The sequence below is a fragment of the Pseudorasbora parva genome, chromosome 18, assembly GCF_024679245.1.
Source record: "Pseudorasbora parva isolate DD20220531a chromosome 18, ASM2467924v1, whole genome shotgun sequence".
Lineage (NCBI taxonomy): Eukaryota > Metazoa > Chordata > Actinopteri > Cypriniformes > Gobionidae > Pseudorasbora > Pseudorasbora parva.
This window is the reverse complement of record NC_090189.1, coordinates 43,977,627-43,993,932: the sequence shown is the minus strand read 5'-3', so window position 1 is coordinate 43,993,932 and position 16,306 is coordinate 43,977,627. Positions and strand designations below refer to the sequence as shown.

Here is a 16,306-nt window from a genome sequence, read left to right as displayed (position 1 = left end):
TCATTCCAAATAATATGAAAATAATGACCTGATGGCTCCAGCACAGGAGCTCTTAGGGTGTGTCCAAATCAACTTTTGCTAGTTAAAAAACGTTCGGTCCGCCGGCGCATGATCCAAAAGGGTCGTCCCTCGTCTCTTAATGAGTCATGGGTGTGGTTAACGAGCTATAAACCAATCAGAGCCTCGGCCCCCTTTCCCTTTAAGAGCCAGTTGTGCTCGAACCATGAGCGGATTCACGATTGACATGAGGAGACACTTTTTATATTGAAAATACATTATTTTGTGTGTACATTTTTTTTTTTGAATCAGTTTTTGAAAATTATTGATGAACTTGGCACACTCTACAAAATGCTGGGTTAAAAACAACCCAAGTTGGGTTGAAAATGCACCAAACCAACAATTGGGTTGTTTTTACCCAATGGTTGAGTTGTTCTTACCCAGCAATTGGGTTGTCTTAAGCAACATTTAACCCAACCACTGGGTTAAAACAACTCAACCACGGGGTAAAACAACTCAATTGTTGGGTTGGTGCATTTTCAACCCAACTTGGGTTGTTTTTAACCCAGCATTTTTTAGAGTGCAATTAAAGAGTGATAGTAAGAGACAATTAAACAATGACAACAGCTCAACAATAAACAAGTTGGCCTATGTAAACTTGCAACAGAACACATTTTATATTATTTTACTTTTGATTATTTTATTTATTTCTGAAGAACTCTTTAGTAGCCTATATTGGTGTACTTTAAAGGGATGGCTCACCCAAAAATAACAATCCTGTCATCATTTACTCGCCCTCATGATGTCCCAAACCTGTATGAGTTTCTCTGTTCTGCTGAACTCAAAAGAAGATATTTTGAAGAACGTTTGTACCCAGGCTGCTTTGGGGGCACCATGTACTTCCATGGTAGGAATTCAACATGAAGAAATGTTTACGGCTTTGGAACAACTTGAGGGTGCACTGTCTCTTTAAACTAAAATTAAATTACATTTTCTTTATTAATTTACTATTATGACTATATGCAATTTTTTGTCCCATTTTTATCGAAATATTTTTTAAATGTCAAACTTTATATGACATGGTTATTTATTATTAATAGCCCTATAGACCCTTTTACTGTTGGTATACAATGATGACGTAGCAACGTATGCGCGCGCATTTTGGCAACAAACTGTGGCGAGAATCAGCAGCATGTTCGGCTACCAGATCCGTGTACTATAGTGGAGTGGATAGAAGACGTTCGCAGATGGCCAGATATAACTTAGTGGTCGGATATAAACGTATTTAGTTGAGAAACCGAGCGTGTACACCCGAGACAAGCATATAAATCACTGGATGCTTATGAATACGTCGTCTGTGGGCATGTACAGAATGTCCAATACAATTTTCTACATTTATTCTTATTCTTCACACAGACATACATTTATCCTTTTCCTTACATTTTATGTTGTTATTGATTCGTATGTGTCGACACACTTTTGTTTAAAGTCTAATTTTGTAATGCTATAGTACTTTAATAGCAACTATGTTGCTTGCATACATTTCTCAGATGGTTATTTTGCAATTAAACTATTAATAAAATCATTACAAATGAAATTGATAAGTACTGTGATTATTGATATGATAATCTGGGGGTGGGGGTACATACACACCAGTGGCAGCCAATGTTGGGAGGTTTATTATAAAGCATTAAGTTTCAAGTGCAGTAAATGTTTTACAAATGTAATTTTTTTATGCGAGCATTTTTATGTCCTCGTTCCAATCAATGCATTAATCACCTGCAACCACAGGTACCGCCGGTTCTTCTGAAACGGGCGTGATCCTGTCGGAATCCTATAAAACTTAAGCCCATTGGTGGAAATAATATATTATCCATTAAAAAAACAATAGGCCTCCCTTTAGTTCACGGATGTGTCCGTCATCGCTTTCAGTCTGAGACACTGAAATGCTTCTCTGCAAAGGCTGCAGTTTGTCTTGGGTTCATCATAAGTTGCTGGACAGGCCCACTGATACCTTTTGTTTCTATTCAGCCCTATATCTGGAAATCCTCTTGCGTTTAAACGGTGGACGCGAGCTCGACATGTTTTTAAAAAAATGCGCAAGTTTCCAGCGCATGTTCTCAAGACTCTGTCGCTATGGCAGCAAAGCCGCAAAACTCAAATCTGTGCATCGCGTCCCGTATTGGTTTGATTCAGGACGCGTCATTTTGCTTGTAAATACGGGACGATTCCGTATTTCAAGGGCCGGGTGGCAACCGTTTAATTTGTTTCGTTCTGTTCGTCGGAATCGATCCATATAACAGCACAAAGGAGTTCGCTGAAATATTGGTGTGGACAATTATGGCATCTTAAAATATTGATTGGGACTACCCAGATAGCAAGCATGTTTGGGCCACATGTGGGTATTATGATATGGCATGGCTGAACAGATATGGGCCATATTTGTTTTGCCATAACTTTAAAATCGGCAGGAAATGTTCTCTTGGTTCTCAACTCATTCTGAGGGATATGGCCCAGATAATGCACACATAAGGGCCATATGTGTTTGAGCTATGGCACAAAGTGAGAAAGGCTGACTTGTGGTAAACCTTTGGATTATATATGGAAAAACACAGGACACCTGAAATCAAGCGCAGCTGACCTCCGAGGTTTCACACCTCAGGTGGTTGCATCTCATTAGTGGAATGAATCTGACTGATACGGCACCATTTTCTCATCTGCTCTCATGAGTTTCCGGTCACGCATATCTTCAGGTAAGTGAGGTTTTGGCATTTCAAAGTCTTTTTAAAGTTATTTTGTGCAGCATTATGTATTTGTTTGAGGAGGGTGTCGAAGTAGCCTCAGTTGAGTGTATTTACCATTTCAATCCCATGTGTAATGCAGCACCCAGTCACCCAACGAGTCATTGATTGATGATTTAAAACTCTGGACTAGTTTTCTTGCGTGCGTCGTTTTTAACGCGCCTCAACTATCGTACAGTCTGACATTTATGACAGTTTTGATCTTACAGTGTGAACATGGCTTACAGCACTGATTATGTTTGAACAGCCTGACAAGGAACAATCGTGAAGGACTATAATAAATCTAAAAGTGTGCACCCGGGGTAAGTTTTGTTGCGGCCGCAACAAAGTGAGTTAGTTATTTTTTGGTGCAAAAAATAAATTAATAAATTCAACCTGGCTAATGATAAATTACAATGGTTAAAAAAAGTGACAATAAATTATGACATAATTATATTTTTGGTTGAACTATCCCTTTAGTTTAAGATGTATTTTAATCATAATAATGCAGACCTAGCTTCCAGGTTGTATTTCTGTTAACATTATTTAAATGTAACTTTTTATTGCAGGTGCAGTCGGTTGAAAAAACGCCAGTCCCAGCAACACACTTCCAACACTGATGAGTGTCACAATTCACCAGTGTGAGTGCCCGTGCTCACCACCAGAGGGCACTCCAATCCGGACTGTCACTCTATCATAAACTACATTACCCATTATCCTTTGCCCGGACTCATTAGCACTCACTGAGTCTTATTATTCTGTTTTCCGCCTGGTTATCTCTGTTATTCACTGTGAAGTCGTGTTTTGTGTACACTGCATTTCAGAGCATTTTCCTCGGTTTCATGTCTCTTGGTTTGTTGGATTTCTTGCCTGTTTCCCGGATTACCCGTTTGCCTGTCTCTCCTGTCTTGTTTGCCTTTTTGGACTGTTTGCTTGTGTATGACCTTTTGCCTGCTTTTGACTATGATTGTGGATTACCCTCTTAATAAATACTGCATTTGGATCTCCTACATTCTGTCTCAGAGCGGTTCTTTACAATAAGAGACTTTTTTTCTCTTGAGAAGTTGTTGTTTGTTATCTTTAGCAAGTTGCTGTGATTCCCCCTACCTTCTACTTCAACTCTCATTGCTAGTTTAGCATAATACACACTTGAAATTTGCTGACTGGGTAGTACCTAGCGTTCCCCCTAAACCTACGCCCATGGATACTTGCATTGGTCTCTCTCATATTCCTGTGCTATCAAAAGGCTGGTTTGACAAAACCTATTTTCATGCAGTTGTAATGGCGTATTGTTATTAAAATACATGCTCGGAATAGGTAAAGTGGGAAACTTTGTGCGTGCCCACAATATATTTGTAAACGCAAAGTTTCTTGGGGAAACTCACAACATTTTGAGAGAATGCAAAAGCATTGACAAGTCATTTTTGTCACATATTACTTTTCCTTCACCATGTCCCTTTAAGGGCTTCGTACATTCCACAGAGGATGTGTGAGTTTTTCGTTGCTATTTGCTTTAAAAGAGTTTTCTCTTGATCAGTTAAATGTTTTATGATTGCAGACTTCTTTTGCCATCATGGTTTTCTGAGATTTGCTTCTCAGTTCCATAAAATGTTAAGCTTTTCTTGGTCCATTTCATGTTTTATAGGCAACCTCTGTCATGCTAATTCAGTTGTTTTTAAATTAATCTAGTTTATTTTAGTTCAGGACTCCACAGTCTAGTGCTGCGTTCCACTCCACTTTAAGACACACACTTGCGAAATTCCTTAAGCACTTCCCCTCGGGGGAATCCCCGCTGCCATTTTAAAGTGCGTTCCACTTCGTGAAGTGGACAAGGGAAGGTTATATGGACAGACCCTTGGTCCCTCGAGTTTGACCGAGGGAGCGAGTCTACTTCATATGTACACTTCAGGCAGCTTCATATACCACAATGCAACGCGATTGTGACGTCACTGCATATCGCGTTCCATTTACCCCACCACAAACAACTCTATGATATTTTTTAAAAACATTTAAAACAATCCAAACACATCCATATACATATAGAATGCTGCATTAAACAATTTCGTAAAGGAAAAAATAAATAAATCAACTCCATTGTGGATTCCAAGTGATCAAGGGCTTAGAGCGTTCCAGTTCAGTCCATCGCAAAGTTTCCGCCAGTAGTGGACACTCATGCAACGTAAGCAATGACGCACATCCGAGTGAACGAGACAGAGGGAAGTTTGCGAATGAAGGGCAAAATAATAGGTGTGTTCGACATCGGCTGCGGCTGGATGGATGCGATCGGCGAGAGTAGCCGAGTGCAGGCGGGGAGGAGCTGCAAACAGAGACGTGAAGTCGGACACTTTCTGCTTCCCGTGGTGACGCATGCACTGCGTTTGCAAACTTTATCACAGCTGAAGTTAAATAAATGCAATATTTCTCAAATACACAGATGTTTCAAATGGCATTTTCATTCAATACTTTATATACTGTTTAATAAAGCGTCTGTTTGGACAAGATTAATGTTCAACATATAAACATACACTGTCAATGAAGTGTTGTCAACGGTTTTTATTAGTTTTAGTTTGATAAACATGATGATATAACATTGCGGCTACATGAAAAGAGGTTTTACTGTTATAAATAAATGATTTGTGAGCATTAGCATAGCGTAAGGTTTTAGAATAAACACGAAACACACGTGATGGCTGTCATACGGCGAATCGGCCAATCGTGGATCAGCTGTGTCGTCATCAGAGCTCGAGCAGCTCCTGCAGCCATCTGCAGCGGCTGCATCAGCCAGCTGCTCTCTCGCGGTACTTTGTTGACATAAGTCACAGTCATATGCCGTTGGCGCTGGCTCAAGTCGGACAAAATTTCTAACCGGCATGCACTGCTTTAAGTCAGCTGCCGATCGGTCTGCGCATCGCTAGGTGAAGTCGAACAAGCCTATTAACGAACTGGAATGCAGCACAGGTTTTGTGAAAAAATTCAAAACCATTTTTTAAATCACTCTTAACTATTCTTGATTAATGTCTTCCTTTAAACCCTGTCCAGAAACTGCCCCTACAGGTCCAGAGGAGAATCAAAGGTAATCAATTAAACTAAAAGGGGAGGAGCCACCTTCACTCAATGCTGTACAAAATGGCCAAGCCAAGCACTGGTGTGTGTTGTGGCATTTGTGTCAAAGTTTGCTATGATGGAGTTTCTGAAAGGTGTCTTAGTGGTGGTTGTGATTGTTGCATTTGATCTGCCTAATGCATGGGGAAGTTTGAGATACAGTCAAAGTCCAATTGCACAGGAGCCTTTTGGCCTTCAGGAGAAGCAGCTGTTGCAGGGTCCAGTGAAGCCTTTGGATTGGAAGTATCCCATTGTTCCCGAGGTGCAGAGCGAGTTGGCGGTGAACTTCCAGTTGAGGCAACCCGTGACTCCCAGCAGCGTAGCGGTTCAATGCGGAGAGAACCGGGTTCTTGTAGAGGTCCAGCAGGACTTGTTTAGCAATGGTCATTTGATCCAGCCAACTGGCCTGTCTTTAGGCGGCTGTCCTGTTGTTGGTCAGGACTCTCAGTCTAAGGTGCTCATCTTTGAGTATGAGTTACAGGACTGCAACAGTGTGCAGATGGTAAGAACTCCTAAATCTAAAAAAAAATTGTGGCAGAGGGTTGATAAAAGTTAATGTTGTATTTTCACCGTTCTAAACTTGCGCTTGAAATAACCCTTCAAACCAACAAGCCCATCTTGGTATGTGGCATCTGTTTAAAAACCCTCTTGCTTAACCTGTTAAGCTGATTTCTAAATTTTGAAAAAATCCTAAGAAATGTATACTCAGACTAAAACAAATACAGTTTGTGAATCCTTTGCACTAAAAGCATAATTATGGTCTCATTTGAAAGCAGACACCTGGCAGTTTACTGTAAAGTCAAAATGATAATATTTTTTATAATAAAAAAAAGCTATAATAAGCTTCAAAGTTTTGTAAAGTTATTAGAAATTTATTTGTATGATATATCTTTATGAAAATAAAATTGAAGTGGGCCTTGGAGAAATCTAGAAATGCACTACAGCTAAAGCCACAAGTCTGACCATGTTATATTTCAGATCTGAAGATGATCAGTCTAAAACTCTGCATTTTATTAAACGTTTTACAAGATCGTTTCATGTGATTTTATTTTGAGATATCGCTGAAATATCAACTGATGTTTATTGCCACATCTTCTCAGCTTTCAGTCGCTGTATTGCCTCTATTGTTTAGAGGTGCAAACTGCCCCATTCAGTTTGTCTCCCCGGCACACATTCACACTTCTGCGGACTGGTTATGGCTCCAATTATTATTCTTTTGTCTGCATTATAATTACTAACGATTCTCTATTCAAACTGTTCTATTCAAACCTCATTTCTAAATCAAACCTCTCACTTTACCCTCACTGAGACTCTATTGAATGCATTTCGTCCAAATAAGCATTTCAGTAGTTTTACATTTAGAAAATGTTCATAAAAATAAAGTATTTACTCAGTGGCAGGTGCATCTAGGGCAAGCTAGCATGTTAGCTTAGCACACCAGCAAAACAACAATTTATACGATTAAAATCATGTTTTATTCAAAACTTGCTTCATATGACTATAATTTATAAGTCGAGTGTTTTATATAACAATATGTGATCTCATGTAGCTTCGGGTCAAAAAATCTGACAGAAAATATACAATGCTAAAAGCTATGTGGAATAGCATTGCATTATAAATATCATCTATTATGAAACCACCCAACATGGCATAAAGAACACAGACCAACCATATATTGCCGCGATTGTGTGTTTATTGTCTTAAAACGTGTTTATCTGCATAAAATAGCGATCTGACGATCCCAGGGAGCTGTGTGGATATGTCCATATGTCAGATACTTCCTGAATGTCACATGGTGTGTCTGTTCTTCATGTGTTCCCCATGGGGTGAATTTTCAGTAGTACAGCTTTCCAGCGCCCTCCGGCTGCCAGAATGAATTGAAAACACAGCATATCACAGCCTACTGCTCTCATAATCATACATCCGCGGATTTTGGATAAAGATTGAATAAATAATACTTCTCTGTATAGAAATTTGACTCAAACGTGTGAGAATCTATCAATATTTCTCCACATTTGCACACTTTTGAAGTAAAAGCCCTGAGGGAAGTTGTTTTGTCGAGTGTCTTCATGACGACCAAGGAGGATTTTTTTATGAATGGGAGCAAATGACGCGCATATTACAATCAAAAGGTAGCGACGCCCAAGATCATATTCATAACTCCTGGAACATATTAACACATTACGGTCACTATAAGACTTTGAGAATAAAACAGAGGTAAAAAAATTAAACTTTAGTCTTAGATCTTTTTAATGATGTATAGTTTGTCAAGGTAATTACTTACATCTGATAGTAATTTTGAGCTAATTTAAACAAAGAGACCTTCAGTGCGTCCTCGTCCTCGTGACGGTTATCAGGTGTTAACCCACTGATTCAATCTCTTCCAGATGACTGAGGATGAGCTTGTCTACACCTTCTCTCTTACCTACACCCCTGAGGCTCTTGCAGGTACTCCGATTACCCGGGTCGAGGGTGCAGTTGTTGGTGTTCAATGCCACTATCAAAGGTAAGTGAGCTCTGACTTTCACTTCCTCTCGTGCAACGGGGAGCCCATTTAATGGGTCCTTTAATGAACCACAGGCTTCAGAATGTAAGCAGTGATGCCTTGAGGCCAACATGGGTCCCTTATGCCTCAACGGAGGTTGGTGAAGAAGCCTTGGTGTTCTCCCTGAAGCTTATGATGGGTTGGTACAGGTTTTTGATAAAAATAAATCCTTTTTCTTGTTCTTTTTCTAAAATGTTCCCCCTTTCTCTGTAGATGATTGGTCCAGTCAGAGACCTTCATCCCTCTATTTCCTGGGTGGCATTATTAACATTGAGGCATCTGTGAAGCAGTACAATCATGTGCCTCTGCGTGTGTTTGTGGACAGCTGTGTGGCCACTCAAGGGCCTGATGTGAACTCCCTTCCGAGATATTCCTTCATTGAGAATCATGGGTAAGGTCATGGCCCTTGATGCTATAGGACCGTTTTGGTTGCTTTTTAACTAGTCATGGCTAGGGTCTAGTTGCTCACTTTCTCTATAGTTGAGTTGCTCTTTGTCTTCAGGTGCTTTGTGGATGCCAAGGCTACAGCTTCCAGCTCCCGCTTCATGCCTCGGTCCCAGGTTGACAAGGTCCAGATCCAGCTGGAGGCGTTCGTGTTCCAGGAGAGCTCCAGTCCTTCTGTATGTACTGCGCATATCATGAGTTAATTCGACTTCTCTTCCCATCATCTTTGGTTTTCTGAAGTGTCTGTCATCCCTTGCAGATCTACATAACATGTGTTGTGAAGGCAACTATTGCTTCTGCACCCAGTGACGCTCAGCACAAATCCTGTTCATTCGCCAATGGGTACGTTGCACTTTATCTTATTTTAAAGCTGACTTTAATCATGTTGAAGGTGGTGTCTTTGTCTTGGTTCAGGTGGTTTGCTGCTGATGGAAATGACCAAGTTTGTGGTTGCTGTGACTCAACATGTGGTCCTGATGGTGGAATTGCTGCTTCTCCCTATGGAGGTTAGTAACTTTTGCTCTTAAGGTTGCGTTTGACGTTTTAACTGCTCTAACCTGGCTCTCCTCTCTCAAGGTGTTCAGTGGGAAGGCAAGGCTACACTTGGTCCTGTGGTGGTTCAAGGCCAAAAGAAAGTTCCTCAATAAAGCTGACATCAATTCTTGCTTGTATCGGACTTGTTATATTTCTTTGTTCTCTCTATCATATTTCTGTGCTCTCAAAAGGCTTGTTCAACTTCATGCAGCAACGCACAGACTGATCAGTGGCTTTAGCAGTGCATTCTGGGTAGAAATTGTCTGACATGAGATCATGCCAATTCCAAAGTGCTGTAAGTGGCTCGAGCAGCTGACTGGTGCTTTCTGTGCAGCTTCTCCAGAGCGGCTGCTTGACACTGTTTCATGATTGGCTGACTTTACGGCATGACAAGCACTCATTTGGTCCCTTTAGTTCCACTACTGTTCACAAATTTCTTACTCTAAACTATTATCATTTAGTTGCAACATTATATTGTCCTTTATTAACTGAATACTCATTAGACTTCACTTCAGTGATAGTGTAGTTTATGTTGAGCTTCATAGACCCTTTTCACATTTCTGGGTTTCTCAGAGTGGAAGTCATCGTCGTTCAGTTAACTTTTATAGTGGTGACTGGAGGAGTACATTAAATATTGTCACCATTTGGTCAAATGGCAAAATAGAAATGCAGTAACAGTTTCACAACTTTCAAAAAGAGGGGGAAAATAGTGAGCTTGATAACTGAAGTGAAAAGAGCTACTTTTTTTTACCATCAAGCCCATAGATGTTGTCTTTGAAACACCCTCACAGCAGTATTACAAATATGCAGCATTAAGCAGTACATCAAGTATTACATAACTATTAGGGGTGGGAATCACAGGATAACTCATGATATGATACTATCGTGATATTTTACCAACGATAGCTATCACAACAGCAGCGATTCTTTGCCATGATATGTTTCAAGAAAATCATGATATATCACTATCATTCTGTAAATAAAATGTGCCAAAGATGGTTAGTTTTTCATTTATTAACAGTTCATCTATTTATTTTTTTAAATAGCAACAATGTACAATAAGTATTATACAGCTACCAAACAGCTATATGCTTGAAAAATGCTTATTTCTAGAGAGAACAGATTTGTGACTAAATGATTTATAGTAAAAAAAGGAAAAATCTCTACTATTACTACTACTATGAATGATCATATCAGCAACATCTCCAATTTATATTACTAGTGGTAGTAATTTAATGCTAGTAGTAATTAGGGATGTCACAAAATTCCAGTAGTCGGTTTATTCAATGAGTTTATTCTTTATGATGATAATTATAATTAATTAACACAATGTAGTAAATGTGACAAACATAATTCACCTTTGTTGTTAAACGTATTTTTATACACTGTTGATTATAAAGGCAGCACTTTATTCTTAGCATGTTTCTTCAGAACTGTTCAGGGATCGCGGTCACTTTAAATGTTCTGAATGCGTGTTGATCATGGTGTTGACGTGGGACTTGTCAGCATCATTTTGGTTTAGATTTTTCTTCTTCATAAAATAAATGACACACGTACATGTGTGGTCAACGCGAGAACTTGTCTCTTGTAATTTACTGCAATTTCCACAACATAAACATTTAAATTTAAGGCTGTATGCTGTTTAAAAGTAGACATTGCTTATAAAAAACAAGTAAAAGCAACAGTCTAGGCATAATTATTATTAGTAGTACATATTATTATTACATAGAGACATGGCTAAATCTACTGTACAACAGTAGCCTAATATATTTCTAATTTCTTCACGTTAAACCGCACTTTAATTTTGACAAATTGCCGTGAAGACCTTCAAGTGTCTGTATTCATGATATGATAGTTTTCTCCAATGAAACGGTAAAATCTAATTAAGTGACTATGATAGAGTGGGACACTCTGAAGGGGATAATACTGGTCTGGCAGTTTCCTTTGACAGGGCTCAGGGCTCCGGGCAGAGAGAAGGGCATGAAGAAGTTATTCCAGCAAACTTTAATATTGTAGTTTGGGTACAATCATTGGTGTACAAATAGGTATATAGGTGGGGTGTGTGTGTGTGTGGTTTTCGATTAGGTTACGCAGCGCGAGCCACCATCCCACAGAATGCGGAGTCGGCAATTATGATGTGATGCGCTCGGAAAGGATATGACATCATTACAGTTTCAAAATAAAATGTCAGGAATAAAAGACTTCCTGACATAGCGCCCCCAAATTTAGCGATAAATTGGAATCCCAAAGGAAAGTCTATTTAGTTGGTGTCATCTTCATCCTCCCAGGCTGGCAGCCGCACAAGGCGCACGACTGGCCGTAGGTAGGTCTGTCCCTTGATCTTAACTTCAGCTGCCCTGACTCGTCCATCCGAACCGGAACAGGTCTTCACCACTCTCCCGATGGGCCACTGAGCTCTGGGTAGCTGTGAATCAACCACCATCACCACCTGGTCAGCAGCCAGATTGTCTGTGTCCTTGTGCCACTTCAACTGCTTCTGAAGGTCCGGGAGATGACGACGGATAAAGTTGGACCAGGTCGAGGCACCTCTTCACAGGTGATGGTCACAGGTGATGGTCATCTCAAGTCCTCCAGGAGTCGAGGCAACTCTTCACAGGTGATGGTCACAGGTGATGGTCATCTCAAGTCCTCCAGGAGTCGAGGCGCCTCTTCACAGGTGATGGTCACAGGTGATGGTCATCTGAAGTCCTCCAGGAGTTGAGGCGCTTCTTCACAGGTGATGGTCACAGGTGATGGTCATCTGAAGACCTCCAGGAGTCGAGGCACCTCTTCACAGGTGATGGTCATCTGAAGTCCTCCAGGAGTCGAGGCGCCTCTTCACAGGTGATGGTCACAGGTGATGGACATCTGAAGACCTCCAGGGTCGAGGTGCCTCTTCACAGGTAATGGTCATCTGAAGACCTCCAGGAGTCGAGGCGCCTCTTCACAGGTGATGGTCACAGGTGATGGTCATCTGAAGTCCTCCAGGAGTCGAGGTGCCTCTTCACAGGTGATGGTCACAGGTGATGGACATCTGAAGACCTCCAGGAGTCGAGGCACCTCTTCACAGGTGATGGTCATCTGAAGTCCTCCAGGAGTCGAGGCACCTCTTCACAGGTGATGGTCACAGGTGATGGTCATCTGAAGTCCTCCAGGAGTCGAGGCACCTCTTCACAGGTGATGGTCACAGGTGATGGTCATCTGAAGACCTCCAGGAGTCGAGGCACCTCTTCACAGTTGATGGTAACAGGTGATGGTCATCTGAAGTCCTCCAGGAGTCGAGGCACCTCTTCACAGGTGATGGTCACAGGTGATGGTCATCTGAAGTCCTCCAGGAGTCGAGGCACCACTTCACAAGTGATGGTCACAGGTGATGGTCATCTGAAGTCCTCCAGGAGTCGAGGCACCACTTCACAAGTGATGGTCACAGGTGATGGTCATCTGAAGTTAGTGTCCCCAACTGAGCAAGCCAAAGCGACGGTGGCAAGGAAATAAAATGAAGTCTTCATGATAGGCTGGATCCAGACTGGAGCTGACAGACTCTCTAGTTCCCTCGGGATGACTGTCCAGATAAAATAAAACAGAACAGGAAAATAATTAGCGTAGCTGCTGTTCAAAGCTTTAAGAAAAGGCAATCATGTGTGCTGATATAACTGGAGTGCAAGGTGATGAGATGCATTATGTGAATGCTTGGCTAAAGAGATGCGGCTTTAATCTAGATTTTGGCGAGTCAACTGGGGGAGTCAACCCTGGGTGATTCTTCAAAAATTGAAGAAATGTAATGAGTGTCTGGGCGTTGAGATGAGAACAGTCTTCACTTAAGATTTGAGGCAATTTATCCAGTCATATTCACTCTGGCTATTACGATATTCAAACTAAAATGAACACATTTTAATTTTACTCCTTTTTAAACGAGAATCAGTTTCTTAGTTCTTGTTTCCTTTATTGTTCCTTAAATTCAGATCCACCTCGTCACTTTAATAATGATAATCAAACTCAAATTAAACCATTTTAATACTGTACACCTGAGACTATTAATGATAAAAAGATTACTAATTACTTTGAATATCGCATTTATTTCCCCAAGCGTGGTGATTCTGTCACAAGTCAACAACACAACAAAGAAAGCATATGGAAAGGTGGAATTACTGGTGGAATTAGAGAAATCTGATTTTATTCAGCGAGCAGTCAAGCTGTTTCTGCAGATGGAAAACACAGAGTTTGAGGATTATATGATGTAAAGGATTATAAAGAAATGTGTGTAGAGAAAGTCATGAAGATGTTACCGTTGGAAAACTCTTACGGTTCTACCTCATAACAAAGACAACAGTAAATCAATGACGACGCATGAAGTGAAGCGTTCGCCAACACACTGCCCGCTGAAAGATCTGACATTACAGACGATTGGGTCTCTCTTTTTTTGGTCAAACTGTTCCCTAGCACAGTCAGCATTACTCTGACTCTGGAAGCAGGAATCGATGGGTAATATTTACTGGGGAAACACAGGAGGGAAGCTGTCAATCAAGGCTCATTTTATTGTGCACATATTGGATTGCAGTTCTGTAGCATGCCACTGAGTTTGAACAGTCTGTCACTGCAAACACACTTCAATGATTGAACACAAACTCAAAGTGAGTGCAGAGACAGGCCTGCGGCTTCTTTTGCTGTAATTCACTGGATGCTCAGGTTTTTCCTGTCGATTGAAACCCATCATTCTGCTTTTCTTCGTTTTATGGGGCCGGGGAGTTTGTCTTGCAGTCTGCACAAAGAGAGAACGGTTCGATTAGTCAACATCAGACAGAAAGAGCGTTTTCATGGACAGTACAGCACAGTCTAGTACAGTAGATTCGACCTGAGGGATGAGATGGGTCCGTAAGCACACTGAATCTGCAGTTGATGTAAAAGTAGGGAAGCTGGAGTGGATGAAAGGAAAGTGACTGGATGTGACATTATGATTTTTGTTTGTGCTAGCAGAGTTTTATCTTAGAGCTGCTGAAGTCTTCTAACAATAACTTAAATTTGTGCAGAAACATTAAAACATCCTTTGTATCTTTGTAACAGTGAAGACCTTCTCGTCTGAGCTGCTATTGTTTTACACAGCTAGGTTTACTGCATAAGCGGCTCAGGGGCCGTATTCACTAAACATCTTAAGGCTAAAGTAGAGCCTAACTTGCCGATTGAGGAGAAACTCTTAAAAATAATGGGCGTGTCAGTCTATATTCACAAGAGTATTTCACAAAATATTTTCTCACTAAAATTAGCTCCTAAATCCATGAAGCTCTAGGAGTGGTCAAGAGGACTCCTGAGTCACTAACACCCAATCACTAAACAATCCTAATGGCTGTTACCCCAATCCACCCAAAGACTACACAACACTGAGGCAATAGTGATCATTAATGTCTCTTTAATAATAAAATAATAATGTCAGATTACCTGTGGCAGTTGTTTTTACGAGTTCACATTTACAAATTATCGAATATAGTAAAGAAATATAAGCATATTAGGCTGAGGGGATCGAGGGCTCTGAGCTCCCAATATAGCCCAAACCCAGAGTCCAGCCCCGTAAACTGAGGAACTAACATGAGGTGATTCGGCTCTCGGCTGTGTATATATATGCCTCCTCTCACACTGATTAGATAGACAGTTTGAACGTGTTCCTCACAAACTTTGATAAAATATAATAGCTTGAATAGAGACGGAGTGTTTAGGCCACACCGGGGGAATAATCCAGCGCCCTCCATTGACTTTGAATTGCGTGAAGCGTCTCCTTTTCTTTTCGGACTTATTACAGAAAACAGAACAATGTCTATAAGCTGATATGTGACCAGGTGTGCAGCGAACAAGATAAAAAACACAGAACTATGTTTTTATAAACTGTCAACACCAAAAAACGAGCGTTTAAGGAGACTAAAGTGGACACAGGCAGTAAGACCTGAAGCTTCAGCAGAGGAATGGCTCAGTTTTGGGATCCTGACTCTCAGTGTGTCTCAGTATGTCTACGTGTGCAGTAAACATTAGTCAAATATCCAAATGTCAGTTTAATATATTATATTTCCTGTCTCTGATTACATTCTCCTCCAGTGTGTGTAGTTCTCAGTGTGATATAACATGTCCCGCTCTGACTCTAATGCATGAATGCACTTTTATATCTTTAAACGCTCGTTTTTTGGGTCAGCAGCTTATAAACACTTGTTGTTGTTGTTTTTGGTTCTGTGTTTTTTAGCTTGTTTTCTGTGTAGCGACTCAGGCGAATCAAACACACAATCGCCAGTTACATTTAACAAATATGTTTTGAATGCTTTGTGCTTAGGAACAGACCTTCCCCCAACACAACAGAGAAAGATTCTTCGTTACCCTGGAAACCATCTGATAAGATGTTTTATGGCCCAAAAGAATTTGGCCACAGAAAAGTGTCTTAGACACAAAGACTTTAAGACACGAGGCTTGTAACACACCCGTTTTTGCCTCAAATTATAGACAAACCATCTATAAATGAACATGCACCCCAGGACATTGTATGTAAACACATAACTGTCTTGTAAAATGTTTATTTTGTATGGTATTTTGCATCTTTTTGTCTTTGTCTTAACAATTTACTAGTTCAGGTAACCTCATATATGCATGCTCCTTGACTCATGCCTACTCAATCATGGGGTAGGAACAATGTAAGTTTATTTTAAATGCTTGTATTTCTGTATAAGAATGTATCTCTGCTTTAATACCTCCCAGCCATAAGGTGTTTGATATCTAAATATTCCTATTTCTTTGACTTACTCAACGATGCACAAAACGGGATTGTGAAATGTATCATTAATATGTTTAGCCAACTTGGGAGTAAAACCATACAAAATCAACACCCCTTTACGACGCCTCAGAAACATGCAAAGCAGGTCGTAAAACAAGA

At 40.5% G+C, this 16,306-nt stretch overlaps 1 protein-coding gene across 1 annotated transcript; it reads left to right on the top strand.

Annotated features, from left to right (window-relative positions):
- The first annotated feature begins 5,952 nt into the window (after window positions 1–5,952).
- Window positions 5,953–12,897, top strand: LOC137046085 (zona pellucida sperm-binding protein 3-like). The gene is made up of 12 exons (XM_067423138.1): window positions 5,953–6,381; window positions 8,267–8,385; window positions 8,460–8,563; window positions 8,638–8,815; window positions 8,927–9,044; window positions 9,128–9,210; window positions 9,283–9,374; window positions 9,445–9,503; window positions 11,906–12,019; window positions 12,178–12,305; window positions 12,391–12,472; window positions 12,550–12,897. The coding sequence occupies exons 1-12, from the start codon at window positions 5,956–5,958 to the stop codon at window positions 12,895–12,897; spliced, it is 1,851 nt and encodes a 616-aa protein (XP_067279239.1). The 5' UTR covers window positions 5,953–5,955.
- The last annotated feature ends 3,409 nt before the right edge of the window (window positions 12,898–16,306 follow it).